Here is an 18839-nt window from a genome sequence, read left to right as displayed (position 1 = left end):
TTCAGATTCTAAAAGGGGTTCTTGACCTCCAAAGGGGTCAGCTTTAAGATGATTCTGTATAACTCTGCTCTAATCCATCTAGTCCAAGTTTTTTGAGTGAGGATAATAAAAGAGTTGATATTTTCTTTGAGTATTCACTGCACGTCAGACACTGTGCTAGGTGATTTACAGGTATCATCTTATTCAACCCTCACAACAATCCTGTGAGGTAAGCACTGTTTTATCTCCATTTTACACATGAAGAAACTAAGGCTCAGAGAGGTTAAGTCACTTATTGTAGAGAACCCAACAGTTTGACTCCAGATCCAAAGATCTTAATCAGCAAACCTCTTCCTGGGGTGTTAATTTTATAAGGATGTTTGGGGGAAGACACTGTATATGAAAACACATACTTTATAGTGGGTCAACTGCAAGGTTTGTATTAAGATAAAATAGAAGTTTCCAGATGCTTTGGGCTTCGCCCCAGAACCCTGGCAGAATCTTTCACGCTCGCCGTTGATGGCAAAACTGGACAGGCTCAGCAACAAGTATTGTTTAACAAGTGGACTCTTCCTGGCCCCCAAGTTCTCCGAAGCCCCCAAGAACTGACAATAGAGTTGTCGAGCTCAGCTTTACAAATAAGTAAAGGTAGGTGAGGAAGAATTTAACGACTTGCCCAAGTTCACATAGCTACTAAGTGGCCCAGTCACATTAAAAGCAGCTCTGTTTTTTGGTTTATTTTAAATTTTTTTTTATTTTTCGGTACGCGGGCCTCTCACTGCTGTGGCCTCCCCCGTTGCGGAGCACAGGCTCCGGACGCGCAGGCTCAGCGGCCATGGTTCACGGGCCCAGCCGCTCCGCGGCATGTGGGATCTTCCCGGACCGGGGCACGAACCCCCATCCCCTGAATCGGCAGGCGGACTCTCAACCACTGTGCCACCAGGGAAGCCCGCAGATCTGTTTTGACACTATCTTCCAACCGGCAACCCGTAGCCATGAAGCATTTCCCCGCCTACCTACAGGGTTCCAGCATCTGAATCTCATTTTACCTTACACAACCCCTTTCACGCCCCACCAGCCTTCTGCACCACCCCCAATCAGGCAGCTACTTTCAGATTCACACCTTTTTCTCCAGCCCTGCCCCTTTACCTTTTCCAAGCCCCACCGTTTACCTTCAGCCTCACAACGTTTTTCCCAGCTATATCCTTTCCCCCTAGCCCATCTCCAAGTTCCAGGCCCACCCAAAGCCCCGCCCTTTCTTTTCTGAGGCCCACTTTTCTGTTTAGTCCCACGCTTCACCCCCTGTTCAGCCCCTATTCTCCTTACTGGGGGTCTGCTTTACAGATGGCCCCGCCCACTCGCCGCAAACCCCGCCCCGTAGACTGGTTTATTCACTTCCAGCCCCGCCCCGCCCCTACCTATGACTTCGGGTCCCCCTTAGGCTCCAGTCCGCGTCCCTCTTGCTCTTGGCCCTGCCCCCAGTCCCGCCCCGTGGCTCCCGCCCCGCCTCGCCGCCTTCCTCCGAGACCAAGGCCAGGTCCCTACCGCAGCCGCGGCGCCAGCAGGAGGGAGAGAAGGAGGAGGGGGGGAGAGAGGCAGAGGGGGAAGGGAGAAGGGCGGGCTCCTCACGCCCAGTCCGCGCTCACCGTACGTGGTCGCAGATTCGCTACAAACGGCCCCACCACTCCGGGTCCCGAGTACGGCAACTTCAGTCTCCAGAAACTCAGCTCTAAGATGGAGGTGCTAGAAAAGCCATGTAGGGTGTCCAGGGGCACTTCCGAATCCCAGAGAATGGCCTCTTGAGCCTCAGCGGGCGGGCGGGGATGTGTGGCGAAAGTGCAGTTCGGCAGCGTTGCGGCGTCGCGTTTACCCTGCGCAGACGCCGTCGCCGCCGCTGCTGCCGCCGCCGCTGCCACTGCCTTTGCCGCCACCGTCTCCGCCGCCGCCGTCCCCGCGCTGCCTCCGGGAGCCTCCATTGTTCCGGCGGTGCTGGGTCCCGAGACCGGGCAACCTAGGGGCTTTCGAAAGGGGCGGCGGCCGCCGCAATTGAGCGACCGGGGCGCCGGCGGGACTGGGAGCGGCAGGGGTCAGCGCGGGAATCCCAGGGAGCCGGGCCAGAGCGTGGGGTGGCAGGGGGTCGGGGTGGCGAGGTCTGCAGTCTCCGGAATTGGGACTCCCCATCCCCGGCCCGTCTTTCCCCGCCGGCCTCCCCTAGTGGGGTCGGAGCCCCGGCGGGCGCCCTCGGCAATGAGCCCGGACTCGAGGTGGCCGGTGAGTGCGGGCCAGGGACCAGGGCGGGAGTGGCCAGCCGGGAAGGGGTAGGCTACTTTAGTGGGGCGCGCACTGAGCTGCCCAGCCCGAGTACCCTCGGGCCACTCCATCCCGGAGAACTGACAGTGCATTCGCTCACAGCCTGCATTCCGGGCAACACTGTATCCTTCGGGGTTGCCTGGGGCTGCCTGGGCCAATGGCAGGAGAAGAGCCTTGTTTAACATTTTACACTTCAACAAAGGGGAAACGTAGCCGCATCCGGGAGAGGGCTGCGGGCACCGCCCGGCCCGGCCTAATCCCTCTGGCCTCCGCCCCCTACTTCCTCCAGCCCTCGGAGCGCCTGGGGCAGATGCCGCCGCCATACCCCTGGGCTGGGGCCCTGTGCACGGGCTTTCGGGTCTAAGTTGCCTTGTCTCTCCTCTGCTTCTGTTTCTGAGTCCCAGCGGGACGTTTGCTGGGGGTTTCTGTACTGATTAGGGAGCCAGCCGGGGCAGCAGAGCTGCAGCGTTCACCAGGGACTCATCATAGAAAGAGGAGAGTTTGTGCTTCTGATTGGTTTGTTTAAAGACAGGTGCAGGTAGGAAGTAGGGGCGAGTTTAAGGAGTAGTTTTACTGATATGACAATCTGGGGCTTTGACAGAGAGACTGGAGCAGCTCACTAGCTTGGTTAAGTCGCAGGAGAGGAGCCAACAAGGACCGTTATTAATCAGGGAGCTCAGGGTGGCTTTGCTTGGAATGGCGCCAAGACCACAGTTAAATTGTTGCACTCAGCTAGGCCTGGAGAAATTGGGGCAGTCTCTCTGACCAAGCTGGCCTTCCTGGGGGCTGGTGCCGTCTGCTGTCTCCACTCACCCAGGAACACTGGAGAGGAGGAAGGGAGGGCTCTGAGGACCAGCATGGAGCTGAGTGTGCCTGGATTGTCATGTTCCTGTTTGTACCCTTAGGGCCTGGTGCCACTCCCAGGGCCAGGGCATAGGCTTACCGTAAAGGCCTCAGAAATTAACTAATTCTTTCTGTAACCCAGTGATTTCTGCTGGAGTCCAGGACCAAATCATTGGCTACCTGTTCAAGCTTCTGCATGGGCTGACACTAGCCTTCATCCATCTCATCTCCAGAACTGGTGATCCCCTCACTTAGCTATTCATTCAACAGATTATTTATTCATTGGCCAAAACAACACTACATGCCAGGTACTGGGGATACAGAGGTGGGTAGGCTCTGGTGTCTGCACTGCACAGCTCCCAGTCTAATGGGAGGAGACAGAGAACTTCCAGTGTGGTGAATGCCATGGTGGAGGTGAGGATGAAATGCTGGGGAAACATAGCTCTCCATGGGAGAGACAAAGAAGCATAACAGGAGTGACATTCGAGCCATGTTTTGAAGAATGAGTGGGAGCTCACTAATCAGGGAGGTTGGAAGGCATTCTAAATAGAGATCATCTTGCAGGAATGAGAGGTTGTAACATTCAGGGACTGGCAAGTTGTCCTGGTTAGACAGAAATACAGCTATAACTGGTGAAAAGAATCTAGAAAGGAGGACTAAGGCCACACAGTGAAAGGAGCACCTTGAATATCATCATAAGGAATTTGGATATTATCCTGAAGTGGGAACATCAGGAGGATGCTTTTAATCAAGAGACTAACATGATCGTTTCTGCTTGGTAGAAAGATCGTTCTGGACACATTGTGTGAGATTAGGCTAGAAGAACTGAGACATAGAGCAGGAGGATCAGGCAAGAGGTGATAAGGCCAAGACTATGGCCACGTTATGGAGGAGGGGGCATTTGGAGCTGCTGTAGAGGTTGGCTGGCCAGGACCCTTGGGGAGAGGGAAGGCTGGAGAGAGTGGAGTGGGTGGCCAGGAACTCTTCCCTCGGCCTGTGCTAACTGATCTGTACATTCTAGATGTGACAGCATGGGGGTGGACTTTGACGTGAAGACTTTCTGCCACAACTTGCGGGCAACTAAGCCACCGTATGAGTGCCCTGTGGAGACCTGCCGCAAGGTCTACAAGAGTTACAGTGGTATTGAGTACCACCTGTACCACTATGACCATGACAACCCACCGCCCCCACAGCAGACTCCACTCCGAAAGCACAAAAAGAAGGGGCGCCAGTCACGCCCAGCCAACAAGCAGTCACCCACCCCCTCAGAGGTATCCCAGTCGCCCAGCCGTGAGGTGATGAGTTACGCACAGGCCCAGCGCATGGTGGAGGTGGACCTGCATGGCCGCGTCCACCGCATCAGCATCTTTGACAACCTGGATGTGGTGTCAGAAGATGAGGAGGCCCCTGAGGAGGCCCCTGAGAACGGCAGCAATAAGGAGAACACTGAGACACCGGCTGCTACTCCCAAGTCAGGCAAGCATAAGAACAAGGAGAAGCGCAAGGACTCCAACCATCACCATCACCACAATGCTTCTGCAAGCACCACTCCCAAGCTGCCAGAGGTGGTATACCGGGAGTTGGAGCAGGATACCCCTGATGCCCCGCCCCGGCCAACTTCCTATTACCGGTAAGGCCGCCTCCACCTCCCAACTCTGGAAAACTGGTCAAGCAGGGCTCAGGAGTCAAAGCTAGGTGATAGGAAGTGGCAGGGGTAAAGCATAGCAGAAGCACACCGGTCCTGCCAAGGCATAAAAGTGCCCCAGCTAATGACGATGGCACTTCGTCTCCACTGCCACATGCCAGGCCCTGCACTGGCTGCCTTATAGCCATTCCATTATTTTATTCTCACGACTCACTCAGGTAGGCATTGTTCTGATTTCACAGATGAGGAAACCATGGTCCAGAAAAAGGACCAAGAACAGTCACATGTCAGTAGGTAGCTGACAAACCCAGGTTCCTCTGACTCCAAAGCTGCACTATTTCCACAGTATCAAAAGGTCCCATTTTTTGTTCCTGACTCTTATTACTCCATCACTCTGTGATCTTGGGAAAGGCATTCAGCTTTTTGTGTTGCAGTGACCCCATCTGCAGAGTAGGTATAATATTCCTCTGGTAGCCTAAAGGTACAAGACTAGGGACAATGATTTCATAAGGTTATAAAATCAGTTTGTAAATCTAAAGAAGTAATTTTCCCATTACTTGTTCTGTTATTGTCACCCATCCTTTAGCCTGCATAAGCAGTATTTTCATCGCCTATGTTTTGTACTCCTCCAAGGACCCTTTTATTTGTTTCATTTAACTGTTTCTTAGTACCCCACTTCCTTCCAAAAATTAGTCACAGTGGCTCCTAATAAAGTCACAGGCATAGGGCTTCCCTGGTGACGCAGTGGTTGGGAATCCACCTGCCAACGCAGGGGACACGGGTTCAAGCCCTGGTCCGGGAAGATCCTACATGCCGTGGAGCAGCTAAGCCCGTGCGCCACAACTACTGAGCCTGTGCTCTAGAGCCTGCGAGCCACGACTGCTGAGGCCTGTGTGCCTGGAGCCCATGCTCCGTGACAGGAGGGGCCACCACAGTGAGAAGCCCGCGTGCAGCAACAAAGACCCAATGCACCAAATATAAATAAATTAATTAATTAATATTTTTAAAAAGTCACAGGCATAAGGCTAAATTCCTTTAACTTGAGGTAAAAAAATGAAGGAGTGGGGAAGTGTGGTGGTGGAACTACATACAGAAACCCTAGCTGAAGGATGGAATAAAAACCAAGTGTAAAATTTCTTAGAGTCTTGGCATCCAAGTCAAAGAGGGCATTTGGGTGAGTTCGTTAAGGAGCCATCTTTGGTGTCAGCTAATCAGAAAGCCTGATCTCTGACAAGGACTTGTTGTAAAGGTTTTTATATGAAAGGTAGTTTTTACCAGAAGGGCAACCCATGTGATGTTATACTAAATCTCAGTTTTTTAAAAGCAAATCTTTGGCAACTCAAGTAATTTGGCCCAATGTGTCACTCTCCTCTCACCGCTGTTCACATGCTAGCCAGTCTCTTCTTCCTCTCTTCCATCCTTTCATCTGTTCAGCCCAGCTCCGTTTCCCTCTGGCTTTCCACTGCCTCTCTTGTCTGTTAGTACTGACTGCCATGCCCACCTCCCAACACACAGACCCCTCTCTGGGCCTGCCCTCTCTCCTAATGGCTCTTCAGTGCTCTTGGCTCCAGTAAGCAGCCCAGCCCAGCTCCTCTGCTCCTTTTCTTCATCCCTCCACTCAGATTCACTCTTTCCTCGGGGGAATCAGATCTGTTCTCCAGGCAGCAGCTCTCAGCTGGTGCACTGCAATCAGTTGGGAGGTGTGTTGCATGTAATTTGTTACTACTGTTAGCAGAACTGCCTCTTTTGGAAATGATTTACTTTTTATATAAATGTAAGAAGATTTGAGGTCATCCCTCTAATAACACCACTTGCCTTGCTCACATCTGGTATGCTTTCTTGAGGGGGAGTGTCAGCTGCTGTGTCAGGAATTGTACGTGACATGCAGCCTACCTTATCTGCGCCACACCCTGTAATCTTGGTGCACGATGGGAGTGTGTTATGCACCATCACATAATGTCACGTGTGTCATGGCAGAGAAAAGGTTGAGAGCTGGTGCCAAGGCCTGGAAGGGACCAGATGTTTCACACTAGCCCTGAGCCACACCCTTTTCCAAGGATGAGGACATTGCATTCACCTTGGGGAAGAGGTAAAGGGCTAAGGAAGAAGTTGCTTCTGATAGACACAGTATTTTAGTCTGTCCTCCCTTCCACCCCCTAAATGTCTTTCAAACGAGCAACACTGAGCACCTATTTCTGTGTGGTGAATCAGACATGGTTCTTGCCTCTTATCTAGTAGTGGAGGAGTTAAGACACAAAAACAGTTATAACGCAAGACAGGGTGGGGCAGATCTATACAAAAACTAATAATAAAGCTAACATTTATTGAGTACTTGCTCCGTGCCAGCTACTGTTCTAAGCCCTTTACCTGTAGTAACTCATTTAATGTTCACAACAGCTGTATGAAATAGGTTCAAGTTAGCATCACCATTCTACAGGTGTGGAAACCAAGGCCCAGAGAGATCAGCTCACTCGCCTGGTGTCATCCAGAGCATGGCTCCGGAACCTGTGCTTGCCTGGCCTGCTGTAGCCCCCAGAGCCACATTTCCCTTGTGGAGAGGAGAGGGGAGGCATGGGAACTAACATTTATCTAGGGCCTGCTGTGTGCCACTTGATTTAGCCCATTTGTTTCTCATTCTGTCATCAATAAAACTGAGGTTCAGGGCTTCCCTGGTGGCGCAGTGGTTGAGAGTCCGCCTGCCGGTGCAGGGGACACGGGTTCGTGCCCCGGTCCGGGAAGATCCCACATGCCGCGGAGCGGCTGGGCCCGTGAGCCATGGCCGCTGAGCCTGCACGTCCAGAGCCTGTGCTCTGCAACGGGAGAGGCCACAACAGTGAGAGGCCCACGTACCACAAAAAAAAATAAATAAATAAAAATAAGACTGAGGTTCAGAAAAGGCCAGTGATGTCCCGAATGCCACAAAGTAACAGAGCCAGGATGTAAATCCAGGTTTGTTAGACGGCAAAGCCCTGTTCTTTCCGTTGTAGCTCCCTGTAGCTTTACAACACCAGGGTCAGGCCACCTAGAGTGTGCATGGCAAGGGGGTGGGGAGCCTACTTTGTATCCCAGGCACCTGGAGCAATCCTTAGCTGCAGTCCTGCTGGCCCACTGAGTGCTGTGAAGTGGAGTTTGAATCCTCACTCTGCCACTTCCTGGTTGTGTGAACTAACAGTGTTGGGCAGTTAATTAACTTCTCAAAGCTTCCAGTTTCCTTGTCTATAAAGTGAGGGCAACAAAAACATTGACCCTATGGCTATGGGGAAAATAAATGTGATAACTTAGCACAATGCCTAGCTTATAGTAAATGCTCAGTAAATCTTAGCTATTCTGACTGTTATTTCCCAAGGTTATCCAGAGAGTAAAGAGTACCTAGAGTTTGAGGGAGCCCTGAGCTGATGCTGGTACCAGCTAACAGAAGACCTACAGCAGCTGCATTCAGGACATAGCCAGTTGGTGCTAAAACAACTTATGTATGATTTGCAAATGAAAACTGAGGACCTTCCTTCCTCTGACTCCTTGTATCATCACCCAGACCACCCCAATAATGGGTCCTAGCTGCCCCATCCTTCAGGAGTCTGGCTGAGCCTCTGCACCTCAAAGGAGGCAGTGTAGCAAGCTAGGACGTGAGCTTTGAAATCGGCATGATTGGGTTCATATCCCAGCTCTGCCACTTTCTCACAAGAGGACCAGGGCAGGTGAATTAACCTCCCCAAATGTAAGTTTTCCTTTTCTGCAAAATAAGAATGATTATAGGACTTAGAGTGCCTGGGGTAAAGGTGAGAATAGACAACACAGATGTAAAGGCACAGGCCTAGAAAAGGGTGAGTACTCTGCAGATATAACCCATGGTCTTTAAAGGAGGGAAATCTCAACCTTCTGGTGCTGAGCTGCCTATGTGCACTGCAGGTACATCGAGAAGTCGGCGGAAGAGCTGGATGAGGAAGTAGAGTATGACATGGATGAGGAGGACTACATCTGGCTGGATATCATGAACGAGCGGCGGAAGACGGAGGGTGTGAGTCCCATTCCGCAGGAAATCTTTGAGTACTTAATGGACCGGCTGGAGAAAGAGTCCTACTTTGAGAGCCACAATAAAGGCGACCCCAATGCACTCGTGGATGAAGATGCAGTGTGCTGTATCTGCAATGATGGTGAGTGCCAGAACAGCAATGTCATCCTCTTCTGTGACATGTGCAACCTGGCTGTGCACCAGGAGTGCTACGGTGTCCCCTACATCCCTGAGGGCCAGTGGCTGTGCCGCCGCTGCCTACAGTCACCCTCCCGTGCTGTGGACTGCGCCTTGTGCCCCAACAAGGGTGGTGCCTTCAAGCAGACAGATGATGGGCGCTGGGCCCATGTGGTGTGTGCCCTATGGATCCCTGAGGTCTGCTTCGCCAACACGGTCTTCCTGGAGCCTATCGACAGCATCGAGCACATCCCGCCAGCTCGCTGGAAGCTGACCTGCTACATTTGCAAACAGAGGGGCTCAGGGGCCTGCATCCAGTGCCACAAGGCCAACTGCTACACAGCCTTCCATGTGACGTGTGCCCAGCAGGCCGGCCTTTACATGAAGATGGAGCCTGTGCGGGAGACGGGTGCCAATGGCACCTCCTTCAGCGTCCGCAAGACTGCCTACTGCGACATCCATACGCCTCCAGGTTCAGCACGCCGCCTGCCTGCCCTGTCCCACAGCGAGGGGGAGGAGGAGGAGGAGGAGGAGGAGGAGGAGGGTAAGAGTTGGAGCTCAGAGAAGGTCAAGAAGGCCAAGGCCAAGTCCCGGATCAAGATGAAGAAGGCGCGGAAGATCTTGGCGGAGAAACGGGCAGCAGCACCTGTGGTGTCTGTGCCCTGCATCCCACCACACAGGTATGAGGGAAGCAGGTGGACAGGCTGTTGAGGGAAGAAGCCCTGTTGGAGACTGACAGCCCCCTGAGTGGAGTGACAGGGTTGGGGTATCTTCTTCCTATCAGGAGCTACATAGAAGTTTTGGGGTTTTTTTTTTTAATATCAAAAGAGATGAGCTCTAGCAGGTCACCTGGCTTTTACACTAGGAAACAGAAACTTCAGCTTTTATCTGGCAGACCTAACATGTTTTAAACTGCCTTCCGTTTTGATGAGGTGGTTTAAGTTAGGAAGAAAGAGGATGGAATAGCTACCAGCCACAGTGGAAGAAATGGTCCGACTCTGAAGGGAGAATGGAATGAAGAAGGGGGACGGATACGCTCTAGGAATTGTGAAACGGTTGCTGCCACAAATAAGTCCAAATGAGGGCTACAGTCATCAGTTGCTTTTTACTCTCGCTTGTGCTACATAGTCGATTTCCTATACTGCTGTACAGTAGTACTTCATCTTAAAACCTTCCCAGGCTCAGTCTGAGTTGGGTATCCCAGGGTCAAATAGCACTCTGGGCTGCAGTGCCAAGAGCAGTGTTAGGGGCAGGCTCCCTGACCCACTGGTGAACAGAATTATGGATCTGGCTTAGAGCTGGGAGCTTGGCTCCCTGTCTGCTGAGTTGCCATTGACAGCTCTCTTTGCTCTTCTTTGCCTTAGCCCAGTGTCATAGGCCTTTTTGACAGTAGATTTATTCCCTATTTAGCCCCACTCTGAAACTCTCATTAGCCAGAGACCACTGTTCTGCTTAAGAAAATCAGGGCCCAAGAGGTTTTTCTCTTTGCTCTCCTGCTTCCCAGGCTCAGTAAAATCACTAACCGCCTGACCATCCAAAGGAAGAGCCAGTTCATGCAGAGGCTGCACAGCTACTGGACGCTAAAGAGGCAGTCACGGAATGGGGTCCCACTGCTGCGTCGCCTGCAGACACACCTGCAGTCTCAGAGGAACTGTGACCAAGTTGGGGTACTGTGTCAGATTCCCTGTGGGCTCTAGGAACTAGTGCCAGGGGCACGAGGACAGAGATTTTGGGGGGGGCGTACCGCCCGGCATGTGGGATCTTAGTTCCCCGACCAGGGATTGAACCCGCACCCCCTGCCTTGGAAGCGTGGAGTCTTAACCACTGGACCGCCAGGGAAGTCCCCAAGGACAGAGATTTGTGAATGTAGTTTCCAGTGTCTGAGGGCTTGGGCTGTTTCCTCCTTTAAACTAAGCCTCAAAGCAAGCTCAGGATGAAATCCTTACAGATGATTTTTAACGCATTTTTCCTATGTGTTCATCTGTTCGTTCACAGCAAGCATATACTGAGCACCGACTCCGTGCTGGGCCTAGGGGCCACGTGGGTTGAGGAGCTTCCACTTCAGTTAGTTAGTGAGCCTACCAGTAAATCACTGTGCTCCCTCCTTTGGCTTTACCTGCCCTTGACCCAAGTTTCCTGGGCTCTCGTCCCCTCTGGCTCTCTCATCATTTCCTGATCCCTCTTTTGCCTCTTCAGAGAGATTCTGAAGACAAGAACTGGGCCCTCAAAGAACAGCTCAAGTCCTGGCAGCGGCTTCGGCACGACCTGGAGCGAGCCCGGCTGCTGGTGGAGCTGATCCGCAAGCGGGAGAAACTCAAAAGGGAGACGGTGAGTGCTCCTGGGCCAACTCTTTTTTACAGTAGAGAAAACAGACCCAGGAAAACAGAAAACATGGACAAGTATGTGTCACCTGTCCAGGAAGCAACAGGGCTGATGCGGGAGTCAGGTCTCGTGAGCTCAGTTTGCTCTCAAGCCCACCGGAAGCAGAATGTCGCAGGAGAGTGTGACCGGAATCCTAAATTATGTGATGCAGGTAGCTGGTGCTGGGAGCTCAAGGAAGGGAAAGTCCAAAGGAGTCAAGTACACCGAGCTGTGTGGGGTGGGAAGGAAGGCGAGTTCCCATACCAGCTACAACCATCTCCTCAGACCTCTCTGCCACGGGACTGGCCTAGGCCTGGCTGATTGGGCCTTTATGTGTGTCAGATCAAGGTCCAGCAGATTGCCATGGAGATGCAGCTGACCCCTTTCCTCATCCTCCTTCGAAAAACCCTGGAGCAGCTCCAAGAGAAGGACACAGGCAACATCTTCAGCGAGCCGGTCCCTCTGTCTGAGGTAACCGAATTGGACGAAGTAAGAATCCCTTCCCCTCACTCCACCTTCTTTCTGTTCCTCTCCCAGATGGACCCCCGCTGCAGGTCTGGGCCAGGGACTAGGAGGGGACCTTGAAGAGAGGGGTTGGTGGCTCTGGGGCTCCAGGATGAACTGGAGCCACATGCATCACCTGGACTCTGTCTTGTCCCTGTCATATCCCAAGGGCCCAGAATGGGAGGCAATCTGCACTCCTTCCCCAGAGGCAGGGACTGAGTCTGCCAAATGAATTATCCCAGGGCAGGAAGACACTTTGCGGGTGCTGAACCCTAGAACGGAGAATTTAGAAGGCTCAGCACCTAAAGAACCATCTCTGAAGCCCTAGGTCCTGACTGGCAGACTCTTCTCTCTAAAAGGTATAAAATGAGAGGCCTGAGGCAGCAGCCTCCTTATAAGTCTTAATGATAAGTAAAAAGAGCTATAGGAATGCAAGGTGGTGTTTTTTTCCAGAGGATTCCCCTAGTCATTTTCTTACTAAAGCGTCATATGGCTCTAGGAGATAGATTTGGCTGTAATTTCATTACTGTTTTCTAGGTGAGGAAAAGAAGGCCCAGAGAGGTTAAGAGGCTTGCCAAGGTCACACAGCTTGTGACTAGTAAAGTCAAGACTAGAATCCGGCTTTCTTTTCCCCTGTGCTGAATGCCTGCCTCTAACTGTGGTGGGAGGAGGTTGCTGGATGCATTTCAAGGGAGGTTTATCAGGAACAGGGGTTCAGGGGGAATGAGGAACGTATCTCCACTTAGCTACACCTACCGTGTTCTCCCAGGTACCTGACTACCTAGACCACATCAAAAAGCCTATGGACTTTTTCACCATGAAGCAGAACTTGGAGGCTTACCGCTACCTGAACTTTGATGATTTTGAGGAGGACTTCAACCTCATCGTCAGCAACTGCCTCAAGTATAATGCCAAGGATACCATCTTCTACCGGGCAGCAGTGCGGCTCCGTGAGCAGGGTGGTGCTGTGCTCCGCCAGGCCCGGCGCCAGGCAGAAAAAATGGGCATTGACTTTGAGACGGGCATGCATATCCCCCACAGCCTGGCTGGAGACGAGGCCTCACACCACACCGAAGATGGTGGGTGATAAGTCACACCTCCACATAGAGGCCAATGCCAGGGATGAACAGCTTTCCAAAGTCCCCTCCTGGGAGCAGGCATTGTGTAGGCAGGAAGCAGCTAGGCTGAGCAGTGGCAAGCTATCCCCAGGAGTGCGCTCTAAGAAGCCAGACTGGGTGAATGGATCGCAGTCCCTGCCATTGCACATCTCGGTGCTACTGTTTTACAGCTGCTCCTGGTGAGGAGCAGAGGGGGAGAAGAGTGGGTTTCTTGTTGCCTGCCCAGGTTCACGGGGCCCAGAGGACTGCCCTGAGTCTGACCCTTTCCTCCCTATTCCCACCCCTGGCAGCAGAGGAAGAGCGGCTGGTCCTGCTGGAGAACCAGAAGCACTTGCCGGTGGAAGAGCAGCTGAAGCTGTTGCTCGAGCGGCTGGATGAGGTGAATGCCAGTAAGCAGAGCGTGGGCCGCTCAAGGCGTGCAAAGATGATCAAGAAAGAGATGACGGCACTGCGGCGCAAGCTTGCCAACCAGCGGGAAACTGGACGGGATGGGCCTGAGCGGCATGGCCCCTCCAGCCGGGGCAGCCTGACACCCCACCCGGCAGCCTGTGACAAGGACGGGCAGACAGACAGTGCCGCCGAGGAGAGCAGCAGCCAGGAGACAGGCAAAGGTCTGAACCCCGCAGCATGGTGGACCCCGAGGCCAGCCAGACTTTGACTCTGCAGCACACACTCAGCGCCTGCCATGCCCCAGGCAGAGGTCCCTCATGCACAGCCAGCTGTACTTTCTCCCTCATTCCCCAGTCAAGGGCCTCTTAGCTGCCTCTCTGGCTATTTGTGTAAGAGACAATGTTCCCAACTCCATGCCCCCCAGATTATCTCCCCTACTCTAGCTGGAGTTATGGTCCTATATACCCAGGGCCTACCCTGGACATATGCCCTTCCCACATCAGGCCCCTCACCGACTCTCCTTCTCTCTTTCTCTGCTCCAGGCCTGGGTCCCAACATGTCCTCAACCCCCGCACATGAGGTGGGCAGGAGAACCTCAGTTCTGTTCTCCAAAAAGAACCCGAAGACAGCTGGACCGCCCAAGAGGCCGGGCCGGCCCCCCAAAAACCGGGAGAGCCAGATGACCCCCAGCCACGGAGGCAGTCCTGTGGGGCCCCCCCAGCTCCCCATCATGGGCTCCCTGCGTCAGCGCAAGCGGGGTAGGAGCCCTCGGCCCAGTTCGAGCTCAGACAGCGACAGTGATAAATCCACAGAAGACCCCCCAATGGGTGAGCCTCACCATCACCCAGCCCCGCAGTAGAGTGAGCAAAGCTGCCATCCTTCCCAATATAACTCCCACCTATCCCTTCATTTGCCCATAATATATCAGAGCTAGAAGGGCCCTTAGGAATCCTTTAATTCAATTCCCTCATTTTACAGATGGGGAAACTGAAGCCCAGAGATGCTGACCCAGCTAGATTCCCATCCAGGGCCCCCCGCTCCTCCATTGTATCACTTCACCTTTTCTCTTCTTATCCTCCTTGGGGAATCTCCTTTAAGCCATTTGTATCCTAAGGCCAGTAACTGCCAAGGGAAGTGCAAGGGGTGGGGCAGAGCTGTGGCCAACTGTGGTGGACACTGCCCAGAGCTAGCTCTGCTGGCCAAGGTTGGAGGAATTTTCCAGCACAGAAGCGAAAGCCAAGCTCCAAGTCCCTCTTACCCCCAGTAGATCTCTGATCTACATCTTCCTGACTGATTCCTTCCCTTCCCCCCTCCCCCCAACCAAGACTTACCAGCCAACGGCTTCAGCGGTGGAAACCAGCCAGTAAAGAAGAGTTTCTTGGTGTATCGTAATGACTGCAGCCTTCCTCGGAGCAGCTCTGACTCTGAGTCCAGCAGCAGTAGCAGCAGCAGCGCTGCCTCAGACCGGACCAGGTACCAGTCCTCCGGATCAAGACCCACCTCCGGGATGGCCTTCTAGATTTCCCTATGGGGAGTGGGGTGGCAGCCATTTTAGCCTAGATTAAGATGGCTCAAACCAAAGGTTCTCTGCAAAGTAAATGGAATAGATGAGACTGTCACCATAATGAAACAGAGGGGCCCACCCTGTGTTAAGCTGATGGTTTAGAACAGAGGGCATAAACTGGTTCCTTGTGGGCTGGATTTGGCCTGCAGACATTTTGTTTGGCCAGCATAGTATTAAAAATAAAGATTCGGAAGTGGCCTATAAAATCCCAGTTTCTATAGTCTCTGTAAAAATCAGACTGGCAGTTCTGGCCACTGTTGACTTAAGACGGGCACATGCATTCAGCACTACTGCTGTGTCCAGCCCACTTCAGTCAGATCACCCCCAAGTCCCTGAGGGCATTTGAGTTTGAAATTCTTCAAGTAGCCTCTGCTTTCCAAACGTCTTAGACCCTAGGGGCTTAAAGAAGGGAGGATAGGGCTTCCCTGGTGGCGTGGTGGTTGAGAGTCCGCCTGCCAATGCAGGGGACACAAGTTCGTGTCCCGGTCTGGGAGGATCCCGCATGCCGCAGAGCGGCTGGGCTCGTGAGCCGTGGCCGCTGGTTCTGCGCGTCCGGGGCCTGTGCTCGGCGGCGGGAGGGGCCGCAACAGTGAGGGGCCCGCGTACCGCAAAAAAAAAAAAAAAGAAGGGAGGATACCCACCATGTCATTCCCCACTCTTCCCCTCCTTTGAGTTGAGCTTCCCTTTTGTCCACAGCACAACACCTTCAAAACAAGGCCGGGGCAAGCCCTCCTTCTCTCGGGGCACGTTCCCAGAGGATAGCAGTGAAGATACCTCAGGCACTGAGAACGAGGCCTACTCCGTGGGCACTGGCCGCGGCGTGGGCCACAGCAGTAAGTACGCCTGCCCAAAGCCAGGGGTTCTGGGGGCCCAGTGTCAGGGCCTTGCCAGACCCCGGATTGCTGATCCGCCCCCTCTCTCCCATTCCTGTGAAGTGGTAAGGAAGAGTCTGGGCCGGGGAGCTGGCTGGCTGTCAGAGGATGAGGACTCCCCACTGGATGCTCTGGACCTGGTGTGGGCCAAATGCCGAGGGTATCCATCATACCCAGCTCTGGTAGGCTTCCACTTTTCTTGTCATATCCCTTGTCTTCCAACCCCAGAACACAGACTCAAAAGTAGCAGACTTTTTCTACTCTCTGCTGAGCTGCAGAGCACAGGAGTCTTTGGCAGATAGACACTTAGAGGTCCCTGGTTAGTTTCTCCATCTCTCCCTTTTTCTTCCCTTTGCCCCTTGGGCTCTGAAATAGTTCAGCATGGGAATAAGCCAAGGGTCAGCACTGCAGCCCAAGGAGTGTGGTAACCTTTTTCTGTTTCCACTTCAGACGTAGTCTCCAAATTCTTGGATAGGGTAAGCCTTGGGAAGGAGGAGACTGAACTAAACCAAGGTCTTATTACACCCTTAGATCATTGATCCAAAGATGCCCCGGGAAGGTATGTTCCACCATGGGGTTCCCATCCCTGTGCCCCCACTGGAGGTGCTGAAACTTGGGGAACAGATGACCCAGGAAGCCCGAGAGCATCTCTACCTCGTCCTGTTCTTTGACAACAAGCGAACCTGGTAAGGGAGGAGGGGAGCATTTGATGTGACTCATAGCCACAGATGCAACCCTCGGTATCGGGGCAGGTTGCCAGGGAACTCCAGCAACAGACAGCCTGAGCTGTCATAAATCAGTGGGGGAGGGACTTAGATCTTTGAGCAAAAGGGTTGTGTCGACCAAGAGTCTGAGAGACTGAGCGGGCAGCAGCTGACAGACAGCTGTAGCTAGAAATCAAAGGACCGTGAGTGACTGTGACAAATGTGGGGGTGGCTCCCCACCCAGACTAAGGTGGCTTCTAGACTTACTTTTCCCACCTCTGCCTCCATGGTGACAAGATGAGGATAAAGCAGGCCTAATCATTCAGGTTCTGAATCGCTGTTCCGTCACACTTACACGTGTGGTCTCTGGTTGTTAATTGTCTGCAGAGGATGTTTAATGTCAGTTAAGTCTGCCTGGAGCCCACTGGACAAGGTGCCTATTTCAGGGTAGGTCAGGGCTCCTTTTTGTGCCCATAACTACCCTATGATTACCCCGTTGTGACTGATGTCTGGGCTCTTTTCATCACTAGCCTGTGAGCAGTTCCTTGAGAGCAGGGACTGCATCTCTTGGTTTCTTTAATTCCCACCAGAGCCTGGCCCAGAGTGGGGCACTCAGGAGGAGTTTTTGAAGGAATGAACAAGTGAGGAAGGCTGGTGCCTGTTGCTCCCCCAGAGATAAGAGATGACTTACTCGCTTCTCACCTCGTCCTACAGGCAGTGGCTGCCCAGGACTAAGCTGGTTCCTCTGGGCGTGAACCAGGACCTTGACAAGGAGAAGATGCTGGAGGGCCGGAAATCCAACATCCGCAAGTCAGTACAGATCGCCTACCACAGGGCTCTGCAGCACCGCAGCAAGGTGCAGGGCGAGCAGAGCAGTGAGACCAGCGATAGTGACTGATCCTGTCCAGCACAACCCAACCCACAGTGCCCTGCCACCTCTCTCCTCCCCTTTGCTCACTGTCCTGGAGTGGCACCGGCCTCTGCACTGACTCATTCCTGGTCTTGGGGCCAGTCTCAGGGGAAGCTGGGTGGGGGAGGTCCCTCCCGCCCTGAGTGCAGCTGGACTGTACAGAACACTCCAAGGGCCCATGGGGGCTCTGCGCAATGAGAGGGGAGGTTCCACAGGCCAGAAAGCTCCAGAGACCTCACGGCATTGTAGCGCAAGTTGGTGGGCCAAGCTTAGGACGCTGCGTAACACAGGCCATCCAACCACCTCTGCCTACTCATGCCAGGAGAACCCCTAACTGCCTAGTGGCCTGAGGCCCCTGAGGTGGTGAGGTGAGCTGGCATCTGCACAGCCTAGCAGTGAGATTGATGTCTGTCCAGCCCGGAAGAGGGGCACTAGGTGACCCCCCTCCCCTGCTGTTGTAAATACTGTAAATAGTGGAGAATTTAAATTATTCTCATTTGTAACTGCGTTTCCGGGTCGCGCCAGAGTCATTTGGTACTAAAAAAAAGACTGGGGCCTGTCCCCACTTCCCTTCTTCCCATAGATTCCCCCACCTTTCAAACTGGTTTGTATTTATTTCAAAGGAAGAAAATATATTGATTCTTAGAAAATAAATGGTCTGTTTGGAATTCTTGGTTTTTGCCTTCTGCCAGGGCAAAAGCGAGGCTGTGTTCCTCGGGGATGGTAAATAATTGGGCCCAAGTGGTTGCTGGCTGCTGTGCCTGCTGCATTTGTAAGACAACAGCAAAGATAATATTGGGTTGGCCGAAAAGTTCATTCGTGTTTTTCTGTAACATCTTACGGAAAAACCCAGACGAACTCTTTGGCTAACACCAGTATGACAGCTCCCATTCCCCATGTCCTTCACTGAGTGGTAGACCCTGTGCTGAAGCACCTTTAGATACACAGTTCTGTATAATCCTTGCAATAACTACGGGGAAAGTTAATGACAGGGTAGTTATCTCCACAAAGACACCAAGGTTTAGACAAATTAAGTAACTTGCCAAAGTTCCCACAACTAGGAAGTCGCAGAGCTAGCATTTGAACAAGAGCCTGCCTCCAAAGCTGGCTCTTCAACCAGTTTGCCGAACGGCTGGAAGGGAAGAGTCTCGCGGCCATTCCTTCGTGAACTGAAGATGCTCCGAGTCCTTTGCCAGTTAGACGGTCCGGGTGCTGCTTCAGAGTCACTATAGCTGTGTGACCCTTCTTCCCCTGTTTAGCTGGGGCCTGAGCAGGAATGCGGAGGGACTCTTCATTCCCCACCTCGACACCTTCTCTTCCAATTTAAGCATTTACTGGAGGAATGAATGCCCTCTAAGCACTAGGCACCTGTGGGCCGTCGTGCCTGCAGAGGAGACAGGCACAGGAAGCAGCTGCCCCAGGGCCTGGTAACTCCTGAAGCCCGGAACTGAGA

The 18839-nt window shown here is 53.0% G+C and overlaps 1 protein-coding gene across 9 annotated transcripts; it reads left to right on the top strand.

Moving 5' to 3' along the window:
• The first annotated feature begins 1882 nt into the window (after nucleotides 1-1882).
• On the top strand, nucleotides 1883-18054 carry BRPF1 (bromodomain and PHD finger containing 1). 9 transcript variants are annotated; one of them, XM_032648187.1, is made up of 14 exons: nucleotides 1883-2250; nucleotides 4154-4762; nucleotides 8684-9643; nucleotides 10468-10630; nucleotides 11160-11291; nucleotides 11667-11813; nucleotides 12598-12907; nucleotides 13237-13557; nucleotides 13879-14163; nucleotides 14662-14809; nucleotides 15597-15733; nucleotides 15836-15954; nucleotides 16304-16458; nucleotides 17191-18054. In XM_032648187.1, exons 2-14 carry the CDS (start codon nucleotides 4164-4166, stop codon nucleotides 17372-17374), a joined length of 3660 nt encoding a protein of 1219 aa, XP_032504078.1. In that variant the 5' UTR covers nucleotides 1883-2250; nucleotides 4154-4163; the 3' UTR covers nucleotides 17375-18054. The 9 variants fall into 9 exon arrangements, with proteins under 9 accessions (XP_032504078.1, XP_032504074.1, XP_032504077.1 ...); XM_032648183.1 differs by adding an exon at nucleotides 3275-3440 and having other exon boundaries at nucleotides 15597-15954; XM_032648188.1 differs by having other exon boundaries at nucleotides 1896-2250; nucleotides 11667-11795.
• Nucleotides 18055-18839: the final 785 nt, after the last annotated feature.

The sequence above is a fragment of the Phocoena sinus genome, chromosome 11 (genome assembly GCF_008692025.1).
Source record: "Phocoena sinus isolate mPhoSin1 chromosome 11, mPhoSin1.pri, whole genome shotgun sequence".
In the NCBI taxonomy this organism is placed as follows: domain Eukaryota; kingdom Metazoa; phylum Chordata; class Mammalia; order Artiodactyla; family Phocoenidae; genus Phocoena; species Phocoena sinus.
Note: the sequence above shows the minus strand (reverse complement) of the source record. Positions and strands in the feature narration are given on the sequence as shown.